General features: G+C 35.8%; 1 protein-coding gene across 1 annotated transcript in view; it reads right to left on the bottom strand.

Moving 5' to 3' along the window:
* A2M (alpha-2-macroglobulin) overlaps positions 1-3,229 on the bottom strand; it is a 40,080-nt gene extending 36,851 nt beyond the window's left edge. Inside the window, exons 1-2 of the mRNA XM_061205536.1 lie at positions 3,085-3,229; positions 668-851 (exon numbers count right to left, since the gene is read on the bottom strand). Of these exons, the coding sequence (XP_061061519.1) occupies positions 668-851; positions 3,085-3,170 (270 nt within the window). The 5' untranslated portion in view covers positions 3,171-3,229. The remainder of the gene's footprint in view (positions 1-667; positions 852-3,084) is intronic.
* Between the last annotated feature and the right edge of the window lie 19,281 nt (positions 3,230-22,510).

Below are 22,510 nucleotides of genomic sequence, written 5' to 3'. Positions count from 1 at the left end.
CACGCCCAGAGCCTTCGCGAAGCTGGGCTGCCGGGCCGCTGCCGCCCCTCCCACCGCCCGAGCTCGCTAATACAGTTTTGATTCACTTATACACTGAACTTTACCAAACTGATGTTATGTGGTAAAAGAGCATGGTAGAAGCATCTCTTAAGGCTATGAGAAAGGAAACTGCAACATATTATTGGCTGTATGCTGTAAGGATTCTATATATGGACAACGCTGAAGAGCTATTGGATAGTCACTCATGGTAATTTCTACAAGTTCACTCTTAGAAAGAGTATGGGGTGATGTGTTCCTGTCAGCCCACTACTGGGGCTTATGTTAAACACTGGCCTAGTTTTCTTTGTTAGTATTTTTTCCATTTTAATTTTCAGGAGAACTCATATTTTCCCTTTGTCTAGTGCATACTGCTTTTTTTTTTTTTTTCTGGCTAATAGGAATTTTCTCTAATCATTAAGTTGATTTTAATATCTCTATAAATATTGGTCTACCAATATTTATATTGGAAATTCATGCATTGCTTCTTAATTTCTACACTTAGTCGCTACATTTAGATTCCTTCCTGAAGTCCATGCCAGCCTCTCAAAGTCTTATCTTGACTGAATTCTGGTTGCCTATCTTCCTGACCAATAGAAACAAGTATTTTAAGTCAAACAGCCATACTCACAGTGAAGGAGACACAGTGGAATAAGTCTTTCTCTGCCACCACATCAGTAAAGAGGCTTCTGTTCTCTCTGAGGGACTCCAAGGAGGCGCTTACGGTCACCGTCTCATTCAGGTGCCTCAGAAGGAGGCAGCCCTTCTCAGGGGTCCCAGTGTGGAGCAGGGAGGGGACCAGCACCATGTAGTGCCTGGGGATGGGGGAATCCAGTTAGAGGAGAGTGTAGGAGGCGAGGCATTAGTATCAGCAGCACTCTCTTCCGCCGTAATTCTTGTTACTATCGTTAGTTCTATGCCAAGAGAAGACATGTTGATAAGCATGAAATTGATCTCTGCCGTTGGAGGGCATGCATGAGAAGTACTCCCCTTTCCATCGTCAGTGCCATGGCAGTGAACATTTTACTTGAAGTGAGCCTTTAAGGGGTTAACATTTGCAGGTATACCTCACTTTAAGGAACCCAAATATCAATCTGTGAGCATCTGAATTCAAATAAAAATATGCTAATTATATATATTTATGCTGTAAATCTATTTTACATTAGGGTTGCTGTAAAAAGCAAGCAAGTTCTCATGTGGAACACTACAGAAACCAATCCACTTACAGAACATATATATATAAATATAAAACAAGCCTGTAAAAATGGAATGGCAAGTTCTTGCTTTCCACTTTACAGATATGGACTCTGAGGCTTAAAGAGAGTCCTTAGTTTAAAGTCTCAGTGTGTTAAGCAACTAATGAAATCTTAGTGTGTTACCTAACCCTGGATGTTTGCATATTAAATATTTGCCTTTCAACTCAGGGTAGACAAAAACGGTCTACTCAAGAATGGTCTTCTAGAGATTGAATCTGGGGTCCTCACGAACAGAACAGAAACTTTCTCAATACTCTCATATATAATTTTATTGACACTCGAGTTTTCAAACATTTTTGCTCACAGAATTCCTAACTATTTTTAGACACTATGCCCTCCTTACATATATTCAAGTAAACATCTATTTTTTTATCACAAGTTTAAACAATAGCAAAATATATTATTTTTGATGATATTTTAAATTAAAACTTACATTACTTTTTTGTACATCTCCCATGGAATCTTAAATATCATACTGATAAGATATCCAGTATGATCTATTTAAAAAATACACCAAAATGTTCTTTTTGTAATGATCAGAAATTTAGCATCTTTCCCCCTTTTCCTCCTTGAACTTGAATTTTCATGCCATTTACCACACAGAAGTTTGTCCTAACATTTCTATGCTTCAAAATATTTTATGGATCACTCTTCCTTCTTTGTTTATATATATATGTGTGTATCTATATACATATATATATATACACACACATGCATATGTTATATACACATATATATGAAATATTATATGTGGGTATATAAATTTAACTTTAACTCTTCTTTTAAATTTAATGTGACCCTAAAGTTGTAAACATTAAACATTTTCTTCTGGATTGAATTGTTTTCAAAAGTCTTACTAGTATACAACTGATCAAAACAAAATAAATATATTACAAATTATGATTCATATTTATTATATATAAAATCAAAATACTTTTGAAGTACATCTTTAATGAAAATGAAGAGTTGTTCTTATGTATCCATGGATGGATATTCCTTATTGCAAGAATTAAATAAGGTCTAACATTAACTCTGTTGCTGTTTTTGGTTTGTGCCATGAAAAATTGGTCACATAAAAGTAAATAAATGACAGATGAAACAATTGTATCATTTTTACCAGTTCTTGTAACTCCTTCTGCATTACATGCCAAAGATCACCCAGTGCCCTATTATCAAGAATTGCTTCTAATTATTTATCAGCTGGTATTTCCCTTAGAACTTCCTTCAATTTTGTTGAAACAAAGAATTCGTCACCACAAGATCTGCAAAAGGATTTTTTCTCCTGTCATTAGAGTCCTTTGCTTTCTCAACATCAACATCGGTATTTCAAATTGCTCCTTTATTTGGCACCCTAGAGATTTTTATACTCCAGGACAGTGTTCCACAGTAAAATCTGATTGAGGGAGGTTTGTCTTTCTCTTTTAAAGTGAAAGATAGGAAATTAAGAAAGGGGAGGTAAGAAAGGATAAATAGCATGGTCTCAAGCAGATCAATATGAATGTGAGGATCTGAAAATTGATTCCTTTAAAAGTATCAATTTCCAATGCCCTTTAGAAAGTCTTTGTATATCCCCAGAGAATTTAGAGATTCAGAGATTCAGAGATCCAGAGAGTTGGAGAAAAATGGTTAAAAATAAGTGAAGACTGAATAAACCAGATTTGTAAAATCTCATCATTGGAAGACACCTTAAAGATAAGAAGGTGACAGTTCCATAGGGAAGACAAATGAATGATAAGGAGGATTTGAAATAAAGGAAAGGACTCTTCAAGTTTATGCTCTATGTGAAACTCACGGTATTCCAGAGACTGAGGCATCTGTAGGCAGGAAGACCAGAAGAAGGAGAGTAAGGCTTGGATGGAGAAGTTTGTTCTTCCCCATGCTGTAGGGAGAAGGGACCAGAGGAGACCAGACTGTATTGTGCCTTTCTCCCTGCAATTGGTCTGGTCCCAAACATTCCTCAGAGCAACTAAGCTTTATGCTGTTCTCTGTGTAAACAGGAAGTTCCACCCACACAAGGTGTCTAAACAGAGTAGAGGTCTTTGAACATTCTCTGAAAGGGTCATTGCTCTCAGGGACTTAATTACAGTCAAGGTTAATTCCTGGTGGGCTAAATAGGATTCCTGGAGGGATAAAATCCACATTCCCATTAGTGCTCACTTTCCCTGGGTTTTACCGTAAAGCAGCTAATCGGCTTTTCAACCCCTTCTCTCTCTTACTCCCTCCTTCCCACTTCCCCATAGTGCCTTTTATGGCTTTCCTCACATCTCTTGCATGAATAGCTGGCAGGGGAAGCTATAATTTAAGCAACACAGGACAGGCTCAAAATAGATATTTCACTACAAGTCAGTCTGCCTGCAAGTCCTCCATCAGATATGTCTACCTCAAATGTTGAAGCAGTTTCAGAATTTAGCAGTCCTCTATGGAAAAGACATCGGGTTAAAAGAATAGCTTTTTGACCTTGGGGATATTACTGGATTGCAGATAAAGAGCTAGGTTCTAGAAGAATGATAATAGAAATATTTTCCTCTATTAAGGAAGTGAAAAGATGAAAGGAGAAGTAGCAGGACCTCAAAAACAAGCTTTGACTTACTGTGCCTAACAAAGATACCAATTGCCTTTACCATCTACTATACAAACACATTTTGTTACTGCCTTCTAAATGTGCAACTCCCCTTCAATCTTTAATCATATTAACTATTTTATTCATCCATCCATCCGTCCATCCATCCACCCATCCATTCATCCATTCATTCATCCAACTGTTTGATTGTTTTCTAAGTGTTTATTGAGCCTAGTTGGTCTAGGAATCATACAAAATCATGGAGATGGAATGATCAAATATGTAGAAACAGATTGCACATTCTTGCAGGTGTAAAAGCAGACAAATAAGCAATAAAAATGCAGTAGCCAGACATTATTATTGGAGAAGTTCAGGATGCTCTGGGAGCACTGGACAGGGACACACAATTCAAACCTGGGCCTTGGAAAGGAAATCTAAGGTAAAGCAAAATGTAAATCAAGTTCTAGAGTGTGGGTGGTGGTTAGCCAGAGGGAAGTAGGAGATGAAAAGTGCATTCTAAGCACATAAGGAATGACATAAACAAAGGCACAGGAGGTAAAAACCATCATGAAATATTTGGTAAAATGAAAAGTGTTTGGTATGAAGAAAATGCCTGTACACTTAGAAAAGTGGTGAAGCAAGCTTGCTTCAAATAAAAAAGGAACTTGTTGGTACTACTAGGGTATTTGGGGAGTAATCAGTGAAGTGACTTCCCCAGATTTGTTTCTTGGGAAGATCACATTTACTGAAATTTGGAAGACTGATTGGAAGGAGGCAATCCAGGAGGCAGGGTAGGAGTTGCACAATTACATGGGTGAGAAATGATGATATTTTGAGCTAGGGTGTTCATAATGAGATTGGATAGAGGTTGACAGATTTATATCATATTTAAGAGGTAAAATTATAGTACACAGTGAATACATGAATGTGATGGGTAAAGGAGAATGTGCTTTTCAGTTTTCCCGGTTGGTCACTGAGTGACTTGCGTTGCCTTTAACTGGTTGAGTGAAACACAGGAAACAGGGTGGGAAGAGAAGGAGAACAGAGGGCTGAGGGTTGGGAAGAGAAAGAGTCTAGTTTTAGAAAGTGCTTGTGGGATAGTCCAGTAATAATATTCGTAGGGAGTTTAACATTTGCATCTAGAGCTTAAGGCAGTGTGATCTAATAAAAATATAAGGTGAGCCTCCTATGTAATTTTACATTTTCCAGTAGCCACATTGAAAAACAGAAAGAAACAGATTACATTAATTTTAATAATATAATTTACTTCCCTCAATATTGCCCGAACATTATCATTTCAACATTTAATCAATATAAAAATTGTTAATGAGATACTTTAAATTCTTTTTTCATACCAAGTCTTTGAAATCTGGTGTGAATTCTACACTTACAACACATATTAATTTAGACTAGCCACATTTCAAAAGCTCAATAGCCCATGTGGCTACTGGTTATCAGATTAGACATAGCAGGTTTAAAGCAATGTTTTTCAAATTATGGGTCACCATCTATAGTGAGTTATAATGTCATGATCAGTGAGTCATGACCAAGAGTTTTAAAACTGTAATAGAATACAATAAAATGGAAAACACAGTGTACCGAACCGAATAAGTGAAACTATTGATTTTGGAAATATTTGTTTCAATGTTGTGCAGCAGAGACTTTGGTTGTGTCCTATTACCCCTTCTCCAATTCTGTCTTTAATAGTAGAACACCTGAGTTTTCTCTGGGCACAAACTGCCTCACTGAAAACTTTCATTTCCTAGCCTTCTCCTTTAAGGCTGGGCATGGTATATGGCTAAATTCTGGTGATTGGAATGTGAGTGCAAGTGATGTATGCAACTTTCAGTTCATGATTTAAAAAGGAAGGGCTAGGTTCTGTGCCTCCCTTTGCTTCCTACCACTGGCTGGAATGTGGATGTGTGGACGGTTGTCCGATCTTCCATTGTAGGTAATAAGATGGAAGCCATGTGTCAAGGGAGGCAGAACAACAAGCAAGATATAGACTGAAGAGGGAGGGGATATCGGGATGTATGTATACGCAGAGCTGATTCACTTTGTTACACAGCAGCAACTAACACACCATTGTAAAGCAACTATACTCCAACAAAGATGTTAAAAAAAAAAAAAAAAAAGAAGGCATAGACTGAATCCCTGAATCATCCAAAGGCCATTTTAGCTTGGACTTTCATGTAAGAGAAAAACGCTTTCTCTTATTTAAAAGCCTTTGCATTTTGAGATATCTTTGTTCGAGCAGTAAAACTTGTATCCTAACTAATATAATTTCTCTTTCTTTATTACTATCTCTATCATCTCTGTCTTTAACTATGAGTGTCCTGAGTCACAATGTAAAGGTTACATTGTGAAAATGTGATTTCAGTGTTACATTGCAAACTGATGAAAATATACAAAATTCTTATTGTAGGTGAAAGTTAAAGCAATCTGAACACCACCAGTTTACTGAGATCTGGCCTATTTGTACAGATTAGAGATTTATCAGCTTATAGGGAGAGCTGATGCCATGGAAATAGATAATACGGGATGAAAATGGAAAATAGTTCAGGACAGAGCTAGGCAAGGGCACCCAAGTGGAACCCGAATGGCTAGACAGAGAGAGAGAAACACAGGAGAGTGTGGGATCTCTGAGTCCCAAAGAAGGGACATTTTAAGAAAATAGTCAAGAGAAGGCTTTTACTAGTCAGAGTGATTGGGGCTTTATGCCAACACATCAATGTTAATAGCATACAAAATTGAAAAAAATCATTTCGAAAGTTTGCATGATTTTATAATACATTGATTCAAAACATAACAGAAATTAAACGGTTTTTAAGAAACTAGAAATAACTAAACACTTATTTGCAAGGTTAATTACTTAAAGAAATAATTAATAGCATTCATTTGGTGCCTTATCAAAAATTACAAAGAGCATCTGTAAAGATTACTGCTGAATCCCTGGCTATTCATGTCAAATGCCACTGTGAAATCAAATAATAGATCGAATGATCTTTTTTTTTTTTTTTTTTCTGAATTGAGGGACAAGAAGAATATGGGACCCAGCTTTAAGGGTCTGTGTGGAGCAGAGCCTGACTGCAGCTCCAGGGGGAGTGAGAGGGGGGTTCCTGAGTTTACGTGAAGGGAAAGAGAATGATAGGGCAGTACTCAGCAGAGATGTCGGGCTGAGAGGGAGGTTTCTTTAAGAGGAGAGAGACTTGAACAAGTTTAAATGAAATGTTGCTTCTGTAAATGCCGAGGATCAAATAAAAGGGAGAGGTTGAACACTGTGAGTGAGAAGTGATAGTCCCAAGAGAGAGAACTTTGAGGTTGCGTGAGGTGGACGTATTAAGTAAGTGGATGGCGGAATTATCCTCAGGAGAAGCGACACCTCTTCAGTATAATCGCAGATAAAGAGGAACGTTTTATCTAAAATGCTCCCTTCACGAAGACAGAGCTTTCTCTTCTTGGGAAGACAGAAAATGAGCTTGAGGGGGGAAAAAATGACTGGATCAGTTGTCAGGGTACCTGAGTCCTAGTTCTGACTCATTATAAGGTCCTGGGTAACTCATTTAACTGCTCTGAGCCTCAGCTTCCTCACCAATAAATATGGGGTTAATAATATCTGTCCTGTCAGCTCCAAGGGGTACTTTTACAAAAGATGCTATATGGAACAGTTTTAAAAACTGTGAACCTTACTGTACCAGTCAAAATTAATATTTATATTTTGAATCTTAATGACTGAGAAAGAGGTCTATTTCATCTGTCTGCTGTGGGCTTTGATATAGGGCAGCATCCAAATAAAGAAAGTTAGGTTACCTGCATAACAAGTCCTTGACAGAAATGATAGCACACAACTTGGACAAGTTCTGTACAGTTTTGAAGCATTTAGCAAATAATTACTGTTAGAAAGCTGAGGTAAAGTGTTAAGAGAAAAAAGAAGGTAAGGGAAAGAAGGAAGGCAGTTTATGGAAAAGAAAGTAAGGGAGCAAAATGCAGGAAAAAGCCATTTAAATAGAACAAAGGAGAATCATTTGGGAATTGAGAAAAAAGATTAGGAGGTATTGGGCCTTAACAAAAATAAACAGAAAAAAATGTTTCCCCTGTATTGCTGTAGTGCTTGCTGGGGACTGAATGTAGTTTCTCTAATGGCACCACTGGTTACACATACGCTACCCGTAGTTCCTAATAAGTGATAATGAAGGACATTTCAGCTGGTTACATATTAACCACTTTCAAAAATCAGAAAGCTCAGTTACTGGCATACCACATTCGCTCTATCAGACAGTATACTTGCTTTACCTTTCCGTAAATATCTAGGGCAAACTTGGAGTTAGGGCAACGTGTTATCTACAGAGATGTTCTCAAAGATCAGAGTGTTTCTCATTTGTGCTATCTCAATGCTCCTTTCTAATTTTTAATGAGAAAAAATATTTGAATGTACAAAGATAAAAAACATAACAAATCCTCAGATCGTTTCTAAACAATATACTTGCCATAGTTTCTCAAAATTATCAAAATTTTAGTGTGTTATCTTTTAAATGTTTTGTTTTTTAAATTTATTTTAATTTATTATTTTTTAAGATCGATCTGATGACTCTCAAGTTTTATTTATCTATTTTGGCCGTGCTGTGCAGCATGTGGGATCTTAGTTCCCTGACCAGGGATCGAACCCGTGCCCCCTACAATGGAAGCGTGGAGTCTTAACCACTGGACTGCCAGGGAACTCCCTAGTGTGTTATCTTTTAAATTAAACTCCACTTGTTCCTTTAGGTTTCTAAAGAGTACTGATATTCACAAATCTAATCTATTTTACTAGACCCTACATTGTGATGCAGAGGAATTAGTGCCCGAATTAAAACAATTTATTACAAACAGTAGAATTCAATGTCTGTCCTTACATATACATACTTTGGGGCATGTAGAAGTATTTTTGTATGATGAACCTGTGCTGTAAATTTGCTATGTCAAAGAGTAAACACATTTAAAACTTTTATAGTACTGTTACATCACCTTTCTAAAATGAATCTGCCAGAAATAGAGACACAGACATAGAGAACAAACATATGGACACCAAGCGGGGAAAGGGGGAGCGGGATGAATTGGGAGCTTGAGATTGACATATATACACTAATATGTATAAAATAGATAACTAATGAGAACCTGCTGTATAGCACAGGGAACTCTACTTAATGCTCTGTGGTGACTTAAATGAGAAGGAAATCCAAAAAAGGAGGGATATATGTATACATAGAGCTGATTCACTTTGCAGTACAGCAGAAACTAACACAACATTATAAAGCAAATATACCCCAATAAACAAATAAAATAAAATAAAATAACTCTGCCAATTATCTTCTACCAGCAATGTCTAAAACTGCATTTTCCCCATGCCTTTAAAAAATTTCCCAATCTGATAGGGAGTGGTGCATGACATATATTTTTCTTTTTCAAATTTATGATTACTAGGGATGTATTGTATCATTGTTACTTGTAGGAACTCTGTTGCTTGTATTGTAACTTTGTCTTGGGGTTTTATTTTCTGATTAGGAAGTCCTTTTGTACCCCCAAATTGTAAAACTATGCTACATGTTTTTCCTAATTTAAATATTTGTGCTTCATATTTTTATCTCTAACTCTATACAGTTTATTTTTGAATATGAGACTAGGTAGGGAATATGTTTCAGGGTGAGTTTTCCTTTGGCGAATGAAAACTGTGTGTGTGAGTGTGTGTGTGTGTGCGTGCACACACGCATAGGGTTGTTCCATGACTCTTTACTTTATGAACCCACTTTGTTCTCTGTGACTCTCATGTTCACTCTGGAACTTTTCAGTGTCAGAACTTTTGTTTTAGAGAGTTATATTTAGTCTGGGAGCAAACAATGGAATCAGATTTTAATAGGAAAAGATGAAATTATTTGTCAAGTTTTATTTAATTACTTAGATGATAATGATGATATTGACAACAACAGTAATGATAGCTCGTAATTACATAGTGCTTACTATTTATATGACTGTGCTGAGTACTGTTCTAAGAGCTTTAGATGCTCTAATTTATTTGATTTTTGTTATGCCCAAATGTTATTGAATCGCAGGTTCTTAAAATAACACACAATTTCTAGTAATATAAAATTTTGTAAGAAAAATTATGGAATATATTTTGTAGGATACTATTAAAGCTGTTAAGTTTTAAATAGTATTGCTTTTTAAATTCATGTGTTTTCATAGCAAGTTATAAACACACAATCTCCTATTACTTCATTTGAAATAATCAAGTATAATATGAGGTAAAATTGTTATTTATGAAGCAAAGGGTATGAAATCAGGGAGTGTGATACCTCTAGCTTTGTTCTTTTTTCTCGGGATTGCTCTAGCTAGTCTGGGTCTTTTGTGGTTCCATATAAATTGTAGAATTTTTTTGTTCTATTTCTGTGAAAAATGTTCTTGCGATTTTGATAAGGATTGCACTGAATCTGCAGGTTGCTTTAGATAATATGGACATTTTAACAATATTAATTCTTCCAATCCACGAACATGGAATATCTTTGCATTTCTTTATGTCTTCTTTAATTTCTTTTATCAACGTCATATAATTTTCAGTTTACAGGTCTTTCACCTCCTTGATTTAATTTATTACTAGGTATTTTATTCTTTTTGTTGCAATTGTAAATGGGATTGTTTTCTTAATTTTCTGGCTCATTTCTGCTAGCTCATTGTTATCATGTAGACAAGCAACAGATTTTTGTATGTTGATTTTGTACTCTGCAACTTTACTGTATTTATTATTTCTAATAGCTTTTTTTGGTGGAATCTTTAGGGTTTTCTGTATATAAAATCATGTCGTCCTTAAATAGTGATAGTTTTATTCTTCTTTCCAATTTGGATGCCTTTATTTCTTTTTCTTGCCTAATTGCTCTGGCTAGGACTTCCAATACTATGTTCCATAAGAGTGGCAAGGAGTCTTATAGTGTTCAAGGAGCAGGGTGTGATCAGCTGATGGGCATTCTTCTGATTGGTTGGTGGTGAGGTAATTGGGAGTCAACATCATCAACCTTCTGGTTCCAATCAGTCTGGAGTCTACATGCTTTGTGGGCAGCACACAGTTAACTTCTTTCACCTGGTGGGGGTTTCAGTATCTGCAAAACAGCTCAAAGGACATGGCTCAGAATATTATCTATAGTCCTTGAGGAAGAACTAAAAGTCCTTGACTTTGTTTAATGGCTAAAGTATTATTATTTTGTCTTGCTTGACTGTTTTCCTTTCTGCATTTTCTTATTTCTCTGATTAAATTTATTCTTTGACTAAAGTTTTTCTATAGACAAAAGGCAGGTAGAGGACATGGGTGGGGGTCTATTCTGGGAAGGCCTCATAGGGTCCTGCTCAGTTACATGAATTGAATGAGTTAAAGAATGTGCAAGTTCTTGGTAAACTTAAAGCGCTACATAATGTTGGTGTGAACTCCTTTTGTTGTAGATGGCAATTTACAGAGCTCCCCTCTTTCCATAGAAGTGGGTGCCTAAAAGTCATGACTGTACCTTGATCGTGTCTATCTGACCACAGTGTATCAGAGCAGGGGTGGACGCCTGACCCAAACAGGGCTATATGGATTCTCCACCTTGAAATTTGAATTTGGACCAAAAGATGACTGTTCTGGCCTTGCTGATCTAATGTAAGGATATTAGAAACCTAGGAAGCTTTAGGGCAGCTGTCTTCTATTGGGTTGGCCGAAGAGTTCATTTCTTTTTTTCTGTAAGATGGCTCTAGTAGCGCTTAGTTGTCTTTAACTTCATTCGAAACAATTTTGTTAGATTGTATTGTGACAGCTGTCATAACAGCGTGCATTTAAAAAAAAAAAAAAATTGGTGAATTTTTGTGTAGCCATTTTAATATTGAAGATGGGAAAAAAAAGCAACATTTTTGGCATATTATGCTTTATTATTTCAAGAAAGGTAAAAATGAAACTGAAACACAAAAAAAGATTTGTGCAGTGTTTCATGATTCAGTCTTGGTAGGTTGTATGTCTAGAAATTTCTCTGTTTCTTCTAGATTGTCCAATTTTTTGGTTTATAATTGCTCATAATAATATCTTAAAATCTTTTTTATTTGTGAGAATAATTGTAATATCTTCTCTTTCATTTCTGATTGTATGAATACTCTCTTTTTTTCTTAGTCTAGTTAAGGGTTTGTCAATTTTATCTTTTCAAAAACACAACTCTTAGTTTCATTGATTTTTAAAATTGTTTTTCTTTTCTCTATTTCAGTTATTCCTTCTCTAATTTTTATGATATTCTTCTGCTAATTATGGGTTTAGTTTATTCTTCATTTTCTGGTTCCTTGAAGTGTAAAGCTAGATTGTTTATCTGATGACTTTCTTCTTTTATATCATAGGCATTTATTCCCATAAATTTCTCTCTTAGTATGGCTATTGCGGCATCCCTTAAGTTTTGGTATGTTGTATTTCATTTTTGTTTGTCTTGAGATAGTTTTCAATTTCCCTTGGATTTCTTTTTTTGACCCAATAGTTGTTAAAAAGTGTGTAGTTGGGACTTCCCTGGTGGCACAGTGGTTAAGAATCCACCTGCTAATGCAGGGGACACAGGTTCGAGCCCTGGTCCGGGAAGATCCCACATGCTGCGGAGGAACTAAGCCCGTGCGCCACAACTACTGAGCCTGTGCTCTAGAGCCCACGAGCTACAACTACTGAGCCTGCGTGCTGCAACTACTGAAGCATGCGAGCCTAGAGCCCATGCTCTGCAACAAGAGAAGCCACTGCAGTGAGAAGCCTGCTCACTGTAACAAAGAGTAGCCCCCGCTTGCCGCAACCAGAGAAAGCCCGTACGCAGCAACACAGACCCAACGCAGCCAAAATATAAATAAATAAATAAATAAAATTTATTTTTAAAAGTGTGTTGTTTTATTTCCATGTATTTGTGAATTTTTCCATTTTCTTTCTATTATTGATTTTTTGTTTCATTCCATTGTGATTGGAAAAGGTACTTCTTAAATTTGTTGAGTTGTTTTGCAACCTAGTATGAGATCTATCCTCCATCTTTGAGAATGTGCCATGTGCACCTGAGAGGAATGAGTTGCACGGTGTTTTTCTTTTTTTGCCCTGAGCACCCATGGCAGTTTTATTTAAATTTTTATTTTATATTGGAGTATAGTTGATTAACATGTTGTGTTAGTTTCAGGTGTACAGCAAAGAGATTCAGTTATACATATGCATTTATCTTCTGCATGTGTCTTTTAGGCCCAATTAGTCTATGGCGCTGCTCAATTCTGCTGTTTCCCTGTTGATTTTCTATCTGGATGATCTGTCCATTTTAGGGGGTGGAGTATTGAATTATCCTGTTATTATTGTATTGCTGTCTGTTTCTCTGTTTAGTTTTCTCAATGTTTGCTTTATGTACTTAGGTTCTCTGATGTTGGGTGCACATATATTTTAGTCATTATATCTTACTGTGAATTGACACTCATCATTTTAGAATGACCTTCTTTGTCTCTTAAGACAGTTTTTAGCTTAAAATCTATTTTGTCTGATATATAGCCACCTCTGCAGTTTTTGATTAGTATTTGCATGAAACTTCTTTGTCCACCCCTTAACTTTTAGCCTTTGTATGTCCTTAAATCTAAAGTGAGTCTTTTGTAGACAGTATACAGTTGGGTTTTGTTTTTTTAATCCTTTCAACCACTCTATGACTTTTGACTGAAGAGTTTAGTCCATTTACATGTAGAGTAGTTACTGATAGGTAAGGACTTACTATTGCCATTTTGTTTATTCTTGTCTATTTTGTATTTCTCTTGTTCCTCTCGTTGTCTTTCTTTGTGGTTTGATGATTTTTTGTGGTGGAATACTTTGATTCATTTCTCTTTATCTTTTTATATACCTACTGTATTGTTTTTGTTTTTGTTGTTACTGTGAGGCTTGCATTAAATGTTTTATAGGTATAGCAGTCTGTTTTAAGCTAATTAACAACTTAACTGCAATCACGTAGTCTACACTTTAATCCCACTCACATGTTATGTAATTCATGTCAGAGTTTACTTTTTTCTATATTGTGTATCCATTAAGAAATCTGTGGTTATAGTTATTCCGCTACTATAGTTATGCTTTTAATGTATATACTAGGGTTAAAAGTGATTTATGTGCCACCATTACAGTATTACAATATTCTCTATTTGTCTTTATATGTATCTTTAGTGATGAAATTTGTACTTTCATATGTTTTTATGTTGCTGTTGAGCACCTTTGTGTTTCAGCTTGTAGAACTGCCTTTAGTACTGCCTTTAGTAGTATAAAGTGGGTCTAGTGATGATGAACTCCCTCAGGTTTTTTTTGGGGGAAAGTCTTTATTTCTCCTTTATTCTTAAATGACAGTTTTGCTAGGTAAAGTATTCTTGGCATTTTTTTCCTTCAATACTTTGAATATGTCACCCTCCTCTCTACTGGTCTCCAAGGTTTCTGCTGAGAAATATGATGATAGTCTTATGGGTACCCCCAGGTATGTGACATGTTGCTTTTTCCTTGCTGCTTTCAAGGTTCACTCTTTGTCTTTGACTTTTGATGATTTAATTATAATGTGTGTCTATGTAGACCTCTTTGGATTCAACCTATTGGGAATTTGGGGGTTTCATGAATCTGGATGTTGTTTTACCTCCCTAGATTGGGGAAATTTTCTGTTATTATTTCTTAAATGCCCCTTTATCTTTCTCTTCTCCTGGGACTCTCATCATGTGTATATTGTTTTACTTCAGGAGATCCCATAACTCACATAGGCTTTCTTCACTCTTTTCTATTCTTTTTCTCTTTTTGTTCCCCTAACTAGGTAATTTCAAATGACTTGTCTTTGAGTTTGCTGATTCTTTCTTTTGCTCGATTGATTTTACCTTTGAAAGTCTCTTGAATTTTCAGTTCAGTCATTGTATTCTTCAACTCCATGATTTCTGTTTGGTTCTTTTTTAATAGTTTCTATTTCTTTATTGAGTTTCTTATTTTGTTCATGTTTTGTTTTCCTAATTTCATTTAGATATCTATCCGTGTTCTTTTGTAGAAAATTGAGTTTGTTTAAGAAGATTATTTCAAATTCTTTGTCAAGCAATTCATGAATTTCCATTTTTTAAGGATTGGTTACTGGAGCTTTATTTGTTTCCTTTAGTAGTGTCATGTTTGTCTGATTCTTTGTGATCCTTGAAGACTTGAATTGGTGTGTCTGCATTTGAATGAGCAGTCACCTCTTCCAGTCTTTACAGACTAGTTTTAGCAGGTGAAGACCTTCTCCTACCAGGTTCCTGGACTGATGGGACTATCACTGAGGTCATGGTCAAGTGGGCTGGAGGCAGGTCTCAGGGATGCTTTGGATCTTCAGTTGACTCCAGGGTCACCAGACCTGTTACCTTGGGGCACAGACAGCTGTTGCTCCTCCAGAGTCCCTGGATGGACAGGAATGCCTTCGGGGCTCTGGTTGAGTGGGGCTGAATCTGGATCACAGGGATGCTACCAGTTTCAGTCAGGTCCATGGTAGGTACGCCTGCTACTGGAGTCACAGTTGGGCATAGTTCATGCTGGGACACATGGGTCTGGTAGCAGGACCATGGACAAGGAAGACTGGAGCTGAATCCACAGGGAGATAGGGCTACTACCAGATTACAGCCAGGTCCGTGGTCAGTGGGTCTGCTCCCAGGGTATGAGCCTGCCTTCTCAAAGCAGCTTTCCTCAGTCTTGGGCTCCACTGGGGTGCTACAACTTTCTACCTGGATTCCAAAGCTCCCCCAAAGACATTTTTATTTGTGCATGGTTTCCAGATTGGTATTTCTGTGGGAGGATAAGGGCTGGGGACTTCCTGTTCTGCCATCTTGCTAATGCACTCACATATTTTATTTTATTTTATTATTTTTTAAAATTTTATTTCTTTATTTATTTTTGGCTGTGTTGGGTCTTCGTTTCTGTGCGAGGGCTTTCTCTAGTTGTGGCAAGCGGGGGCCACTCTTCATCGCGGTGCGCGGGCCTCTCACTATCGCGGCCTCTCTTGTTGCGGAGCACAGGCTCCAGACGCGCAGGCTCAGCAATTGTGGCTCACGGGCTTAGTTGCTCCGCGGCACGTGGGATCTTCCCAGACCAGGGCTCGAACCCATGTCCCCTGTATTGGCAGGCAGATTCTCAACCACTGCACCACCAGGGAAGCCCACATATTTTATTTTTTATTAGAAAGTTAAAAAATGTTAATTTTTATTGGATGAAATAAGTTGATGATTTTTTGTTATTGGTATAAATATTTTATGATATAATTTTATAAATGGAGCTTAAATGACCTGATTAAATCTGCTGCACTATCTTGCATAAAGCGCATCTTAATAGATTGACTACATTTCTAGTTTCAGGTTCTCTCTTGTTTGTGAATTAACTGGAGTTAAGAATCTTCCTAAATTCTTTACACTTTTCTTTAAAATTTATAGTTATTTCCTCTAGGTCTAATAAATGGTATTTTAAAATGTTAATTTCCTTTGAGTCTTTCCAACAACTTCAACCCAATTTTTATGTAAAAACTGAGATTTTTTCATATTTATACTCTATCAGTTTGTGTAATTATTACTAAAATTTGTAATTGTAGTAATGCAGATTTGGCAATAAACCACAATGATTCTGAGTAAGCATGTAAACTTGACTGTTAAGAGCAAAACTGTGTGAGGTTTTGAGAGATTATTATTTGCCACAAGCCTTTAACATTTCACTGGTTTCGTTTTCTGAAGTGAAGAATGTTATTTCATCTGGTGAGTCTCTTAAGTGAAGACTAAAGTTTTTACTATAATTCATTTAAATGTTATGTAAACATGATATTCCATTGAAACTTTATTTCAGAGGAGTAACAAGTGTTAAGATTTTATGTTTAGAACAAAATTTACTCTATGAAGCAGCTTTTCATGTGACATAGGACCTTTTGGGGCGAAAATTTGAGTTTTGTCTGCTGTTTCTCCTGTGGCTCATCTTTGTATTAACCTGGTCTTAACATAGACTCCTTAATTTTTACAGAAGAATGCATAATTTACCACAAAAATTCTTATAGTTCGTTAAGAATGCAATTAATTTTTAAGTCAAGAGACAGTTATTCTTCCACCGGTTTTCTTTGGCAGAAGCTGGGGTGGAGTGTTTGGAGTCAGAAGATATTTCATCCTTTCAGTTACACTTTTTAAGGATGTTGAATCTATTCGCTTCCCTATATATTTATGCTCTAACTTTTGTGAAACCAAACCGCTGGAAAACTACACACCTGGACTATATTATCTTGGCTTGTTAACAGGATTTCATTAGGTGGCTTGCTATTTAATGTTATCAACTAGTCATAACCTCTTTTTTCTTTCTCTTTCTTTTTTTCCTCTCTTATTTCATCAGAAGATGGTTGCAAAAAACAATAATATTTAGTTACTTAAAACCTACACAGTCTGACTCATCATAGACATTTAATAACAATAAATATTTATTAAATGAAGAACCGTATTAAATTTAATTCTTAAATTGATGCTAAATATAGATTGTTGTTGAAGGCATTATTCATCATCACTAGTTGATGATAAGTTTATGAATTCATTCAGCAAACATTATATTGATAAATTCTGTTTGTGATAATGTAAGCACAAACAAACAGTCACTATTTAAGAAGAGAATTGGAGAGAAGAAAGTAACTTTTCATTTTTTCAAGTTTTTCAAATATTTCTCTGATTATAAAAATAATGCACATGTAAAAATATAGGCATGAAGAAAATAGAAAGCAACACATGATCTTCCACTCCATAAATTTCCAGTCTATAGGTATTATTGTATATAATAATATATATGAAGAGGCAGTTGTAAATTTTCCTTTTCCTTTTTTTTACCATTTTGACCTTTTTAAAATGTACACTTCATTAGTATTAAATTAACAATTTAACAATTAAATACATTCAATTGTTGTGAAACAGATTTCCGGAACTTTTTATCTTGAAATTTAGAACCTATACTCATTAAACAACCACTCCCCTTTTCCCCTTTGTCCTAGCTCCTGATAACCACCATTCTACTTTCTGTTTCTTTGGCTTTTATTACTTTAGATACCAAGTGAACTAATACAGTATTTATCTTTTTTGTGGCCGGTTATTTCATTTAGCATAATGTCCTCAAGATTCATCCAGGTTGTAAATGTGACAGGACTTCCTTTTTAAGACTGAATAATATTCCATTGTGTGTTTATACCACATTTTGTTTATCCATTCATCCATCAGTGGACATTTACATTGCCTCCACCTTTTGGCTATTGTGAATAATGCTACCATGAACATAGGTGTACAAATATCCCTTTGAGACCTCACTTTTAGTTTTTCTGGATATATTCCCAGAAGTGAGGTTGCCAAATCATATGGTAGTTCTAGTTTTAAGTTTTTGAGTTCTCATAGTATTTTTCATAGTGGTTGCACTGTTTTACAATCCCACTTACAGTGCACAGAGTTCTGATTTCTCCATATCCTGGGTTTTTTTTTTTTTTTTTTTTGATAGTAACCATCCTAATGGATATAACCACAATAATAATAATATCTTATTGTGGTTTTAATTTAGATTTATTTGATGATTAGTGATGCTGAATATCTTTTCATATGCTTATTGGCTATCTGTATATCATCTTTGGAAAAATGCCTATTCATATCTTTTGCTCATGTTTTAAAAATCCAGGTATTTGATTTTTTGTTGTTGAGTTGTAGAAGTTCTTTATATACTATGGATATTAACCCCTTATCAGATATATGATTTGCAAATATTTCCTCTCATTCCATAGGTTGCCTTTTTACTCTGTCGACTGTGTTTTTTGATCTATGGAAGTTTTTAAGTTTGATGTAGTTCCAGTTATCTCTTTTTGCTTTTGCTGCCTGTGCTTTTGGTGTCATAGTCAAGAAATCATTGCCACATCCAATGTTATGAAGATTTTCCCCTGTGTTTTCTTCTGGGAGTTTTATAGGTTTAGGTCTTACATGTATTTCTTTAATCCATTTTCAGTTAATTTTTGTATGTGGTGTAAGATAAGGGTCCATCTTCATTCTTTTGCATATGGATATCCACTTTTCCCAACACCATTTATTGAAGAGACTGTCCTTTCACCATTGAGTGGTCTTGGCACTGTTGTTGAAGATCATTTCATCATATACATGAGGGTTTGTTTCTGGGCTCTCTGTTCTCTTCCATTGATCTATTTGTCTGTCTTTATGCCAGTACCACACTGTTTTGATTACTGTAGCTTTGTAATGTTTTGAAAACAAGAAGGGAAAACCCTCCAGCTTTATTCTTTTTCAAAATTGTTTGGCTATTCAGGGTCCCTCAAGATTTCACATGAATTTTAGGATGGATTTTCTTTCAAAAGTGTGATTTTACTACACCATACATTTTGCTCTGCAATTTTTCCATTAAAACGTATATTGGAGATACTTCCCATGTCAGCATAAATATCTATATTAAGAGAGATATATTCTTTTGAATAATTACCTTATATATACATATTATAATAAATCAATACCATATAGATAATCAGTCAGTTTTCTGTTTTCTAGTTATTGCATCAAGGAGCATGCTTGTCATTGCAGAGTAGTCTGTACGGTAAATTACTAAAAGTAGAAATATTGGATCAAAAGGTCAAGGCTGGACTATTTACAATAGCCAGGACATGGAAGCCACCTAAATGTCCATCAACAGAGGAATGGATAAAGAAGATGTGGTACATATATACAATGGAATATTACTCAGCCATAAAAAGGAACGAAATTGGGTCATTTGTAGAGACATGGATGGACCTAGAGACTGTCATATAGAGTGAAATAAGTCAGAAAGAAAAACAAATATCGTATATTAACGAATATATGTGGAATCTGAAAAAATTGGTGTAGACAATCTTATTTACAAAGCAGAAATAGAGACACAGACTTAGAGAACAAATGTATGGATACCAAGGGGAAAAGGGAGGGTGGGATGAATTGGGAGATTGGGATTGACATATATATACTATTGATACTATGTATAAAATAGATAACTTATGAGAACATACTGTATAGCACAGGGAACTCTACTCAATGCTCTGTGGTGACCTAAATGAGAAGGAAATCTCAGTGCTCTGTGATGACCTAGATGGGTGGGATGGGGGTCGGGTGGGAGGGAGGTCCAAGAGGGAGGGGACAGGTATGCATATAGCTGATTCACTTCGTTGTACAGCAGAAACTAACACAACATTGTGAAGCAACTATACTCCAATAAAAATTTTTTTAAAAAGGTCAAGGCTGGGATGGAAGTTCCACAAGGGAAGGGATTTTGCTCATCATTGTATCCCCAGTGCCTATAACAGTACCTGGTATGTACTAGGTGCTAGGTGCTAAATAAATAGTAAATGAATAATAAACCCAACAACCAAATAAATAAGTAAACAAATAAGTAAATAGATAAAATATAACTCTTGAGCTAAGTCTCAAAAATTGAGAAGATATTTGCCAAAATATGGCAGACGATGCTCATTGGCTTAACTACCCACACAGCATCTTTCTCCCTAGCCATCTTCAAACCAAGGGTAGCTATTTGATCTAGTCTGGCCAGTGACATATAAATGGAAAACTTCTGGGTGGGGTTTATGGAAAACTTTTGCTCTCTTAATAAAAAAGAGCAAGTCTCAGTAGGCACACCAATGAACGTTTTAATTTATTCTTCCTGCATGGAAAATGGATGTAATGCTTGAAGTTTCAATGGCCATCTTGAGCTGACAAAGCAACAGGCAGGAGGATCAAGGTCTGCATGCTAAGCAAGTCCAAAAGATAGAAAGGGCCTTGGTCTCTGCCAGTATTGTTGGGTAATTTTGTCAACCTTGGAATGTCAACCTATGGACTTCTTCCCTATTTGTTTAGCGATTGCTAGTTGCTTTTCTGTTATTTATTGCCAGAGGGATTCCTAGCTGATACACAGACAGATGCAAAATTCATTCTAAATGGATAGAGAAAGCAAGGACTTAAAGTAAATTTGCAACAATAGGGAGAGGGAGAAAAATATGGATTTGAAGTGTACTGGACATGACTCAATTACTAGTTTAATATTGATGAGCATATTGCAGAGAAAAGTTACAGTACTGCATTTTATCTTGTCTGATACACTATTGATATAAAGGACACCATTATCTAATATGCTACTTAAACAAACCTCATCTGATTAAATTATGATACACTACTGATTGTAAAATATGTCATGATTAAAGAGATGTGAAAAGATGTGTATCTTAGAATCATTAAAAGCTGGTAATAGTTAATATTTGTAGGTACTATATGCTAGGCATTGTGCTAAGCAGTGTATTTCAGTTATTTTTCTCAGAAATTTATAAAACAGTTATGGACTTATCCATTTCAGAGATGATAAATAGAGAATGACTATAGGTTTCTCACTAGGGCTCTAGTGGATGATCTTGCTAGTAACAGATGTAGAGAAACTATCAGGTAGAGTCTTAGATATGTTGGATTTGAGGCTCTCTCGTGAAATTCAGCAAAGCTATTCAGTAGGGAGTTGGGGATAAAGTTCAGAAGTGAAGGAAAAAAAGAGATTGATTAATTGGGTCATTCATCCATTCAGTCAATATTTAAGCCTGCTATGAAACAGACTCTGTATTAAGTACTGGGATATTGTGAAGCAAAGCAGTCAAGTGGAGAAGATGGATATTATTTAGTCAGTCCACATATATCTTAATGCATACTTTGTACCAGACACTGTTCTGTGGTTAACAAAGACCATGTGTTTCTGCCATTGGGGAGTTTACATTCACTTGCATCAAAATTAAGAATGTGGCTTGTGAAAAGCATGTGAGCATGCTGACAGATCTCACTTTAAATTCACGACTACAGACTTTGGTACAAACACAGCCTCCATGCAGTGCTACTATATTGCTCAAGTAATTTTATCCTCTCACTCTCCCATGTCATTGTTTTTGTAAACAATGCCTTCTTTTCTCTCAACTGATAACATCGCTTCTTAATTTACTGAGAGAATAGAAGCGATCAGAAGTAAAACTTCTGATCAGCTTCCACCAATACTGAAACTACCAGCTCATCTGCATCTGTACCTATGTACTCTGTCTTCTCTTGTGTTGCACCGGATGAACTGTGTATGCATCTAATTCCAAACCATCATTTTCCTTTTTTTACTGGAACTTATTCCTTTTTGCATACTCAAAGACTTCATTACTAGATTGATTTACCTCTCTCTACTACACCATAACTTTATTATTTTCATTAACATATAAATATATATTTCATCTGTGAGAAAACAAATTCTTGACTATACATATCCCTCTATCTACCTCCCCATTTTTTGTTCCCTTTTCCACAGATCTCCTCTCAATATTTGTCCAAACTTACTACTTCCACTTCTTTTCCCATTATTTCATGAACTGACTCCCATCAGGCTTTATCTCCACCCGTCAGTCACCTGTGATCTCCATGTTGCCAATTTCAGTGGTCAATTCTCAGTTCTCATTTTATTCTATCTTTCAGAAGCAACTGACATAGTTGCTCACTCTGTTCTTGAAATCTTTCCTGAAGCAATTTCTTCACTTGAATTTCAACATCCTGCACTTTGATTCTGTCAGTCATTTTCAGAATCTTTTACTATTTGTTTTCCTGACACTTA

The sequence above is a fragment of the Eubalaena glacialis genome, chromosome 11, assembly GCF_028564815.1.
Source record: "Eubalaena glacialis isolate mEubGla1 chromosome 11, mEubGla1.1.hap2.+ XY, whole genome shotgun sequence".
Classification (NCBI taxonomy): domain Eukaryota; kingdom Metazoa; phylum Chordata; class Mammalia; order Artiodactyla; family Balaenidae; genus Eubalaena; species Eubalaena glacialis.
Note: the sequence above shows the minus strand (reverse complement) of the source record. Positions and strands in the feature narration are given on the sequence as shown.